Source organism: Nicotiana sylvestris, chromosome 5 (assembly GCF_000393655.2).
Source record: "Nicotiana sylvestris chromosome 5, ASM39365v2, whole genome shotgun sequence".
NCBI classification, from domain to species: domain Eukaryota; kingdom Viridiplantae; phylum Streptophyta; class Magnoliopsida; order Solanales; family Solanaceae; genus Nicotiana; species Nicotiana sylvestris.
The window spans coordinates 146758502-146770873 of NC_091061.1; the positions used below are offsets into that span (position 1 = coordinate 146758502).

The following is a 12372-nucleotide window of genomic DNA, read 5'->3' on the forward strand; positions in this document are numbered from 1 at the left end:
TATTTTGACTTTTGATTTTAGGGATTTTTAATCCCTCATTTCCCCACGTTTGAAAAATTGAATAGTACATAACGGCTTTGTCTGGCACTTCTACAAGTAAGAAACTACAATTCCTAATAAAATAAAATTGACTCTACATATGGCAATTAATGTAGTAATTTACGACCTAGGGACATATCAGTTCAAAAAACATTAACTTATGTTCTAGTTAAGAGGTAATAAAATTGTTACAACTTTGTATTGAGTATGGTAACAACACATTAGTTTACGATACTTCAGTAACAATTTACTACAAATGGCAATTACAGCAGTGGATAACGAGTTATTAACGACCTAGGGCCTGAGTATTTCAATTTCAATAAACAATACCTTATGTTTCAAGGTTGAGGTTATAATGTTATGACTTTGTATTGAGGGGTATGGTACAAATAGCTCCTTAACTCACGTGGTCTAGCGCCTCTCTTGCTTCTCTTATGTCGTGGGTTCATATCCTAGCAGTTGCATGTGTTGTTTGTTTTAAAAAATTTGCCCAAAAGGATTACTCTTATAATAACCTCTAGGCTGCTAGTCAGTTGTCATGCTTTCTTTTTCTTTTTCTTTTTTTTTTTGGGGGGGGGAGGGGGAAGGCGGGGGGGGGGGGGGGGGCGAAGTTGCTTAAGACCAATTTGCCAAATTAGATGAATGAGAGCTTTTGAGTAATTATTTGGCACATTTATAGAAAAAAAAATAATGAGGATATGAAATAAAAATAAAAAAGAACGGATATAACTTAAAAAATAAGAAATTTTCGAGGAGAGTTTGTAGTAATAGTTTGAATGTTTTTTTATTAAATGATTCAAATTGTATTTTTTTGACATGATGTCGTTACGTAGATTTATTTATTTATTCATTTCCTTAAATATTGGTACTGTATATGAAAAATTCTGCGTAAGCGTCTGACGGTGTTCATACAATGTTTTATTCTGCTTTGTTATCTTTCTGCACTGAATGCAAGTTGCTCATGCATGATACTTGGTTTTTTAATATTAACTAATAACTAAAAGAAATAAACTCAAGCTACGTACTGAGACAATATTATCGAAATGTATTCGACGTATATGAAAAAAGGATATCATTTATGATTTACCAAATAACGGGGCATCAAATGCTTTATACAAATGACTTTGGTGTATAGTATTTTTTTATTTTCTTATTTATCATCCTAGTCTTGGTGGGTGTTATTTATCTTCTCCACTGGCTTTTCCCCTCTCTTGGGTGGGACTCTCGAATTTAAAAGGTTATTGTTCGAGGATCTTTACACTAATAGCCTTCGAGGATCTTTATTCAAAGAATCGGCTGGATTAATATTTTACATTTCTAGCTGATATACATAAATTATATATTGATTATATACGAAATTATATGTGGATTATATATATCTTATATATAAGCCGAATATTTTGGATCTAAACTGCTAGGTGGGCGGTTATTTAAATTAATTATCGAAATCGAAATAACAATAATAATAATAACATTAATATTAATATTAATAATAATGCACTTACCATCACCGTCGCACTTGAGAGAATTTGAGTATGTTTAAAGAAAACATGATTTCACGTCGGTGGAAACGGATAGAGTTTAAACTAGCCAGAATAACTTCCATAAAGATAAAAACAAAAAAAAGAACAGTAAGGTCCTAATCTTACTACATAAAACAAATATTTAATCTCTAGTTTAAACCCTATTTCCATCTGGATTTGGTGAGAATATTGTTCCAAATCTTTATCCATCTCGAGGTAAGATCGACTAGCGGGTCCCTTTCGTTGCAAGTAGTATAATTACAACATAAAAAATCAGTTTGGAAATCAAGTTTAAAGCTTAATTAAGGATCCTTGTGGTTTGTAATTAAAGGAGGATAATCTTCTTGTATACATAATCAAAGATAATGGATATTGGTTCAATTGGGAAAATCAGTACCCAAAGATATACTCATTGGCAAACATCTCCAAAAAATTCATTACGAGAGTACAACACCATTATGCCAGAACTGTGGATGCTTGGGACATACAGTATACTGCTGAACAAAACCCGGTAATATGGACCCAGGTACATCTACTGCCTCTACTGAAAAGAAAAAGGGGAAAAAAAAAAAGAAGAATCAAAAGAAAATTAAAAAAAAAGGAGAAAAGGCAGAAAATTCAAAAAAAAAGAAAATTATCAGTCAAAAAATGAATTGAAAAAACTGAAAAGGAAAAAAACACGGAGTATCATGAAGGCCCCAGGACAACCGTAGTATTTTCAAAATAGGGATTTTTACCTATCTATACCATATATCAAATCTTATTACCAAAAATGTTCATAATTTGTTATTTACTCGTGTAGTCCACACTTTTACTACAAATTATATACCAATCCAAAAATAGGTAGATTTTGCCATTAAAAAGCCCTAAAATGAAGGCACCAGATCTGATGTGATTCTGTCAACGATTTTATTCGAATTTTGAAACTGAAGGAGATCTCTCTTCCTGATAAAGGCACCAGATATGATGAAGGCACCAGTTGCGTAATTCTCTCCTTCCTCAACAGAAAGAGATCTCTCTTCTCTCACTCAACTATAATTCTCAAAAAACGCAAGCTACTGAAGCTCAATACAAATTGTAGAATACAAAATTGCTCTTCGTCGATATCAGTACTCAAATTGTCGAAACTATATCTGTTCTTCGTCTTTTTTCCTATCAACTACACGAAATCATGTCAAAAATCCCAATAATGCTGAAATCGAATGGTAATTGGGATAACTATGGCAGATTTAGAGATTTTGAAGTTGATGCCATTGTGGTAGATGATAATGCAAGCTACGGAATTCTCAGTTCTACAATTGCAGAACAATTATCGATTGATACATCGGATAAAATTATAGAAATCAAATACATTGTGAACGAGAATTGTCCTCCAATGGAGATTAGGAATGATATGGGGGTTCGTGTGTACATGGAAACCAAAAAGGAGAATAAAAACTTAGGTTCGTATCCTTTATGTATAAGCGTAAGAGATTTCAATATGGAATTGGCAATCAACAATGAAAGCACCAGTGCAGGTATGTTTGATTCGACATTGCAGAGAGTTATGGTGTTACTATGTTATCTACAATATTACTACAATTACCTACAATTAAACTACAAAGCTCACATAGTACTGAAAAGGATAAAGCAATGTTGCTTTCAAAATTATCTACATAGAAACTACATTTATGAATTTATTGTTTGCAGGTTCGTCTGGATCCCTAAACTTACTTGAATTTCCATCCTCACCAGCTATAGAGGAATATCAAAGTGAAATAATAACTGAATCTACGCAAACATATATTGAAGAAGGACAAGTTTATCAGGACAAGCAAACAGTAGCTGCTGCAATGAAGAATTATTCAGTGATGCACAAGTTCCAGTTCAGAGTAAAAAGATCTAGTCATAGAAGGTATGTAGTTATTTGTGGATAATATATCAGCAAAATCAGTGTATGATTGAAGATAGGTGGGTTTTATAAATTGTAGTTAAATTGTAGTCAGTTTGTAGTTAATTGTAGTTTTTCATAAATTTGTGTAAATATTGTATTTCTTTTATAGCTACTGGCTTATATGTGTTGCTGAAAGCTGTAAATGGCATTTCAAGGCAACGTCAATTAATGATTCGGCAATGTTCAAGATAAGAAGTTTCAGCCGTCAACACGCATGCTGCCTAATGGACGAAACATTCATACAGCGCAAACGTACTGCAGCAGTACTTGGTAGCATGGTCGTTCCAAAGTATTGTGATCCTAAGACTGTTTACACACCAAAGGACATACAAACTGACATGTTATCCGAACATGGACTGAACCTAAGCTACATGCAAGCATGGAGAGCAAAGGAAAAAGCTTTACAGTTTTTGAGAGGGAATCCGTGTGACTCCTACAACAAATTACCCAAATATTTTTATATTCTTGAGAAGAATTATCCTTGTTCTGTTGTTAAATTGAAGAAGGCAGCAGATGATTGCTTCTTATACGCATTTGTTGCTCTTTGTACATCAATAAATGGTTGGCAACATTGTAGGCCGGTAGTAGTGGTTGATGGGACATTCTTAAAGTCAGCCTACAGGGGGATTATGCTGACAGCAAGCACCATGGATGCAGCAGGTAAATAATGGAATAATTTTGTACTTATTTTGTAGACAGTCTTTAAAATGCAGTTAAATTGTAGTTATGTTGTAGTTATTTTGTAGTTATATAAAAGAATGTAGTTAACTTGTCTATATTCTCAATATATATTGTAGTTGTTATTTAATCATATTTTATGTCTTAAAAATGTAGGTACTATTTTTCCCTTGGCATATGCTGTGGTTGATTCTGAAAACGACGCGTCTTGGAAGTGGTTCTTTGAGCAATTCAAGGAGGCATATGGTGAAAGACCTTCAATGTGTGTTGTTTCAGATAGGCATGAGAGTATACTGAAGGCAACATCAGTTGTCTATCCGGGCATGGCACACTACTCTTGCATGTGGCATATATGGACAAATATAAGGTCAAAATTCAAGAAGGGACATCTACAATTACATGAATTGTACTTTGCTACAGCACGGTCATACACTCTGGATGAATTTAATGAAAGGATGTTGAAGATTGAAGAGGTAGACCTGCGTGTAAAGTCTTACCTATATGATATTGGCTATCATAGATGGTCAAGAGTACATGCAACGGTGAATAGAACTTTTACTATGACGTCAAACATTGCCGAGTCGTTGAATGCTGTAACAAAAGATGCAAGAGAGCTGCCAATATTTGATATATTTGAGTATATGAGGACTCTTCTTGAACGTTGGACAAAAGAAAAGTTATCGAAGGCAAAGGGTACTTTCACATACCTTGGTCACAAATACAACAAAGAATTGGAAGACAACAGTACATTATCTCAGAAACTAAGGGTAAGATATTTTTTTTTGGTGCAGTAGAATCAAAAAAGTACTAGCTGCAGTTTTTCCAGATTGTAGTTAAACTGTAGTCAAATTGTCGGTAATAATAGTTTGTAGATGAGCTGTAATATATTTGTTGCTGATTTGTAGGTAAATTGTTGATAATCCATTTTAATGATTGATGTATTATTATTTCTGTTTGGTCTTCAATTGTAGGTGAGGGCTTCAACAGATCATATACATACTGTGTTAGATGGTGTGAAGCGGTACATTGTGTGTCTAGAAAACAAGAAATGTAGCTGTGGACAATTCCAACTTGATGAACTTCCATGTGCGCATGCTTTGGCAGCATTAAGGCATAGGAATGAAACATACGAAAACTATTGCTCTCCGTATTACACAAGGAAGAGCCTTCTGCTTACCTATGAAATGCCAGTAAATCCTCTTCCTGATGAAGGCAAATGGGATGTGCCACAACATATTTTGGATGAGGTAGTAAAGCCACCGGCGGGAGATAAAAGGCAGCCAGGGAGACCTCACAAGGAAAGATATAAAACATTTGATGAAATAAAGTCAAAGAAATACAAGGTGTCATGTGGCAATTGTGGAGGTGAAGGGCATAACAAAAGAACTTGCAAGAATGCGCCGAAAAAGAAATGAATATCATGTAGTTAGAATAGTTATTCAAAATAAATGTTAGTGAGCTCAAATTATCGGATTTTCTTGTGTAATTGTTTAAGTTTTTGAAGATGAATAAGAAGTATAAACATCAATTTGTGTATCTGCACTATTTATGTTTTTATGTATTCTGTCAAGCATCTAAAGTTGTCCTTTTTTTTATAGAATAGTTAAACTTTAATATTTACTGTATACAAAAAAACTGATATTAATAAAGAATGCATTCAACGTAAATTGTATCCAGATTGTAGTGAATATGTAGTTTAACTGTGTTAGAACTGTAGTCCTGTTATTCATATGTAGAGGAGTTGTAGTTAAAATGTAGTTTAACGTAGTTTAAATGTAGATAAATTGAATTTTTTTGATAAACCTTGTTGATAAAAGATGGCTAAATTATTTATATGATTCCTGTATTTATTTTATCTTTATGTTGTGTAACAAATGACAGTTATATACAGATATTACTTGGCACTTGAAGGTATTTATAAAAATAACTTGAAGATTAAAGTCAAATTGTAAGACAAAGTTGTTGCTGTAAAAATGTAATCAGAGTACTCGAGTATAATGTAATCAACAAAAAGTGTTGTAGAAAACCAAAACGACATATTTCCTACATTGTTTTCCAATTCAACTACCAAATTTCACAGACCAAACTAGGAAAACAATAGTCTATTTCTTCTTTTGTTGCACCTAGTCCTCTCGTTTTTTGCCAGAGCACCCTTCCTCCTTGCTAGCCTGCCAGTAACCTCACTCTCACTGATTGACCCATCTTCTTGCTTCTTTGTTGCATAGTCCCACAGTAGAGCTCCATAGCATCTACAGTGTTGGTCAATATCAGAAAGATCTTCCTTTGGGATTGCCAAATCTCCAAGGCTAACATATTCCGCAAATGCAGCCACAAATACACCACAATCGCTGCATAAGATGAGAATTTTTCATTATATAACAAATGATTAAAATAAAATAATTAAACATATAGAAAGGGAGATTATTTTTTTACACTGAGCCTTCCTTTTGTTGTGGAATCTCAGCAACCATCCATTGTATGTCGAGAGGGTCCGTAACTGGTTTCTCGATGTATGCCTTTGTGGTCTTGAAGTCAATGTCTTTACGTTTACCATAGAAACCAGTGCATGACAAATACAGAGGGATAATGATTGAAAACTTGTCAACCAATGTCTCAACTGTTTTATGACGGTTTGCTCTCACCATGGAATCATAAACATAAAGTTGTCTGTCCTTTATGTCAAAAACTAGCAACAACCAATGGAAGTTCTCTACAAGGTTCACAGGTATGAGCACATAGTCAACAAGATCCCAGGCAACATTAGCAAGAATTCTGTACCCAAGAATATATTCTCCAACATCATCCTCGGGTTTAACAACCGAATACCTTTGTTCCGGTGGAGAACTTATGAACTTGTCATAGATTCTTTCAATCTTTGTCTTGAACAAGCAATCCGTGGTTGTGAACCTAGTATTATTGTTGGGGCCATATTTGCCTCTTTTTCGCAGATAATACATAATAACATCAATGTGCTGCCAAAATAGAATAAACATATACAATAAGGTACGGTGTAACCACACTTGTCTACAAGACAGCTACAGATTAACTACAATTTGAATTTATTAAAAACTCTAACAGATTGCTGCAAATTAGCTACACTATAACTACAGAAATATAACAGTTAGTCCAAGTACCTCACAAAATGTAATTTAATTGTAGTTTGTATGAACCATAGTGAACAAGTACTATATGTACAATTGACCCATCAGACTACAAAACAACTACACATTAACTATATTTATGCACTGTCTACATTTATTCACTATACAGAGGAACAAATGAAACATACCACCTAACTTAAGGTCCCAATAATCAGCAAGTTCAACCTACAATTAATATTAATAGGCACAATCACAAGCTCTACAATATTACTACAAGGTAACTACAGTTATGGTACACAGAGATTCCAAGTCAGTCAAAAGTACCAAAATTCCAGTTTGTACATACAATCATCATCACATATGATACATAAGGTCCATAAAAAGCAAAATTTCACAGCTGAGACATAAATATAGTAACATATATATGTTGTCTACAATATTACTACAATTACACATCATAGCTGAAAAATAAACTACAATTACACTACACAGCTGAAGACAAAACAGATATTGTGAATGATTATGTTCTTTATACTTACTGTGTTATTGATGACTTGTCCGGGGTGAGCAAGGTCATAAAACCAGTCCTTCTTATCAATCTTTTCACAACCAAAATCCAACCAAGGCTTGATTTGGTTATCCTTCTTGGAAAAGTAATATTTCCTCCTGTAATAACAAAAAAATATCAAATACAAAAAATTGACAAAATGAATTACAATTTTAAAGTATAAAAATGGTGAACAGACAGTGTAAAATGAAGCATTCATACCTCCTAGATACTTTATCACTACGAATGTATAACCAGTTGGTGAACCTTTCTGTCAATTCAGGATCTACATTTTCACCTATGACACTTGTGAAGGGGTGCTTGAGGTAAAAAAATTTAGGTCCAACAGATGTGCTGCCTCCAGAACTATACAAAGATGTGAAAGGTGATCGTGCATGTTTTCCCGGTTGCCTGGTTCTACCGGGATGAACAGGGGTTGATTCATCTGGTATGGGCTCGCCATACATGACCAACTGTGATAAGTTTTCTGGAAGCTCAAAGTCATCCAATGTCAAACCTTTGTTGTCAATGCCTTCAGGAACAACTTTTTTATCAATGCCTTCAGGAACAACTTCAGTCACAGTCACACCGTGAATTGGCGACTGTGGAACTTCACCTTCTGTATATAAGTGTAGATCTATGTAGTTATGAACAGTATTATGGAGTTATAGAGAATATATTACATGTTTGTTGTGCCTCAGCTACTTCATCAATTACTGGTTCTTCCTCAATATTTCCTTAGATGTTCTGCTGAAACTTCAGCTTGAATGAATAATTGGAAATGAGAATTGTAGATATATGTAGGAATATGTAGTTAAGGTGTAAATTATTAAAATTTTGCATAAAAACCTTATTGTAATGAAGGAATGGTTCTGTACCTGCTTTATATGCCTCAGCTGCTTCTTGGAAGTCAGGATATAAGTCAACATGTGGTTGAAAATGTTCTGGAGAAATTGTAGCTGCAACACATAGTAAAAAAGTGATTAGTATAATTAAATAATGCTGTCATGAAATTTGTAGATATGTATGTAGGAATTTTGTAGATACTTGTATTGCTTGTGCTTCCATGCAGTTGATTACCAGCATTGAACTGGAATTGCTGGTTGTTCTCTCCTTGATGTTGGTAATTATTTTTTGTTGAACTACCAGCAAACTACAATTTTGGGGAATATTTGAGACTACTTTATTCATATGTCTTAATTAGTCTTAGTACAAAATTATATGTAAATTCTTACCTTTGACTCGTCCAAATCAAACCTCTTGTTTATCACATTCATAACACCCTTCAAAGATTGATCTATGAACTCTCGAAGGCTTGAGAGTTCCTCAAAAACAGCCTTCCTATAGGCATCTAACTTTCCATCAACCTAAAAATTAAATATATAATTAGTTGGTAATCTTATTCTAACTGCTACAGTTACACTACAATTCAACAAACTATAATTGTTATAGATTTATACCACAAATTAACTACAATGTATAACATACTATAATTGTTATGTAATGAAGTCAAAATGTAGCAAATTATGTCAATATATTGTAGTTATTCATAATACCTGCACAATCCCCTTTTCCAACTTCCTGAGCTTGCTACTGACAGATTCAATGTCCTCTTGACAATCTGTATATTTGGGTTCAAATGATGGAGAAGCAGCAGTTGGAACATGTGATGGTTGAGCACCATGTTCATCTTCATATTGAATCTTGTCTGGCAGATTAAGCACTCCAAGCTCTTCTCCAGATTCAATCATGTTTGTGAACTGAATGATGAAAATAACAGTTAATTCAAGTGACAAAAAAATGTAGATTCAATGTAGTTATTATGAATGTAATTGTAGCATCATACAAAAGTGGAAAAAAATACCTTGATCCACTCAGGCTTGATCATCTTCTCTTCAATTGCAGTTAACCAAATCTGCCCCTTTGTAGCTGACCATCTTAAAATGCGAGGTATAGATTCAGAACATCTCGTAGCAAGCTCGGTGCTGACGGACGAGCAACACTCATATAGCCACACTTGCAAGGCTAATGAGCATCCCCGTATCAGATAAGAATGTACATGGGGATTAAGACGATGTCGGACAGATTCAATAACCTGCTTGAAGGATTTGATACCCCATGGGTATGACTCAAAATTACCAGACTCTATTAGAAAGAACATAAACTTGTCTATGAAAGTCACATGGTCTTTATCAGAAGGACAAACAAAAAATTCCAACATATAAAGAATGCACAACTTCACCGCATCCACATCGTTTGCCCATGCTTTATTAGTCACTACATTTTTCAAATGCCATTTCTCAACCCTTTCTTTGTTCGGAAAATATGTATTCATTAAAGGGCTAACATAGGTGGAAGTGTAACCATAGTCTGAAAACTTATTCACACAATTAAGACCAGTTATCAACCCAAATTCTCTCAAGGAAAAATTCAATTTTTCACCCTTAAATAGTACTGAAAAATATGAGTCAGTAGACTTTGTCAATTCATACTTCATCAGAAGATGAAGTGATTAGTTTTGTATACAGATTGTGGGGAGACCTAATAAGTAACAAAACAAGTTTTTTTGAAAACCCTTAAAGCATTCGGAGAGAGTAAAGCTTGTATCTGGCTAGGTATGCTAGGATCACACAAACTGTGGAATCTAAGCACACCATAATCAATATTTTGTTGTGCAAAGTAAGGTCCATTCTGTAGAAAATATAAAATTAATGAACATTAGTAGTTTGCATAAAAAGGAAGCAGTAATCTACATATAACTACATGACAAATACAAAATATAACTAGAAGAAGAATAGCCTACCCACACCTATAACTACAAAACAATAACAGAAGAACAATGCACGTGTAAACATTATCTACAGGATGTAACAGTTACTTCAAGTATCTCACATAAATGTAGATTAACTGTAGTTAGAATGAAGTTAAATATATGAGTTATACAGGCTACAATAAAAAATATCATATCTACAATTTAACCATCAGACTACACATCAACTACAAACTAACTACATTTATACACTGTCTAAGAGTCACAGTTCCAATTAAACTACAAAATTGAGACAAAGAATCTACAAAACAGTTACTTCAAGTATCTCACATAAATGTAGATTAACTGTAGTTAGAATGAAGTTAAATATATGAGCTATACAGGCTACAATAAAAAATATCATATCTACAATTTAACCATCAGACTACACATCAACTACAAACTAACTACATTTATACACTGTCTAAGAGTCACAGTTCCAATTAAACTACAAAATTGAGACAAAGAATCTACAAAACAGTTACTTCAAGTATCTCACATAAATGTAGATTAACTGTAGTTAGAATGAAGTTAAATATATGAGCTATACAGGCTACAATAAAAAATATCATATCTACAATTTAACCATCAGACTACACATCAACTACAAACTAACTACATTTATACACTGTCTAAGAGTCACAGTTCCAATTAACCTACAAAATTGAGACAAAGAATCTACAAAATTAGGACAACACCGCATTTTACCAAAATACACTTGAACAATCAAAGAAGAACAATGCACGTGTAAACATTATCTACAGAATGTAACAGTTACTTCAAGTAACTCACAAAATATAGATTAATTGTATTTAGAATGAAGTTAAATGTAGCAGCAATACAGGTTGCAATGAAAAATACCATCTCTACAATTTAACGATCAGACTACAAATCAACTACAAACTAACGACAGTTATAGACTGTCTAATAATCACAGTTCCAATTAAACCTACAAAATTGCGACAAATAATCTACAAAATTAGGACAATACCACATTTGGCCAAAAAACACTTGAACACTAAATTAACACTTGAACAACAGATTTTTACAACAAAAATCAAACTACAAAACAGTGAGGAAACATAAATAGTGTTTACCTTTATTGAAATTTTTTGGTGAACCAATTTTGGTACTTTTTTTGAGGGTTTCTTCTTTTTTGGTTTTGATGAAGAAGGAGAGACCTTGGGTTTTTTCACAGATGGAACTTTGGGGGAATCATCTACAAAATCGTCATCTACACTCAACTCTTTCCCCTTGCGTTTGAGTTGTTTCTCGACTAGTTTATCAACTCCACCAGCATCAACATCGTGCAAATGCTTGCTTCTCATTTCCGCACGAATTTGTCTAGGAGATGAAATACCAGTAGTTTGTTCACTTGCATGCGTCGATTGTGGGTTTTTGGGTGGTGATTTTGGTGTTAAAACACCCAAATCAAAGGTTGGAATATCAGCTAATATAGCTTTTGATGATTTTTTTTTTGGAGAGTGTTGGTTTTTTTCATGATTTAGGAGTTGAAGACAAAGATGGAAGTGAATTCAAATCGTGGGGGATACAACTGAAGGTAATTAAGTGGAGAAGAAAGTGATGGTAATTGTGGGTGAGAAGAGATTGTACGAGAACGGGGAAAAACTGAAGGTAAATCGTGGGGGGGTGGGGGGAATTAACTGAAGGTAAATCGTAGGGGGTGGGAGGAGAGAGAGGCGGCGGGTAAATGAAATAACGTGAAAATACGGTCCTAAAAT

General features: G+C 33.9%; 1 protein-coding gene across 1 annotated transcript; it reads right to left on the reverse strand.

The window, feature by feature from the left end:
- Positions 1-5814: 5814 nt before the first annotated feature.
- LOC104224185 (uncharacterized) lies at positions 5815-11958 on the reverse strand. The gene is made up of 12 exons (XM_070147083.1): positions 11728-11958; positions 10396-10512; positions 9686-10312; positions 9378-9581; positions 9057-9188; positions 8869-8974; positions 8700-8780; positions 8044-8440; positions 7814-7940; positions 6607-7145; positions 6317-6521; positions 5815-5892 (listed from the first exon to the last, which is right to left on the reverse strand). The coding sequence occupies exons 1-12, from the start codon at positions 11956-11958 to the stop codon at positions 5815-5817; spliced, it is 2844 nt and encodes a 947-aa protein (XP_070003184.1).
- Positions 11959-12372: the final 414 nt, after the last annotated feature.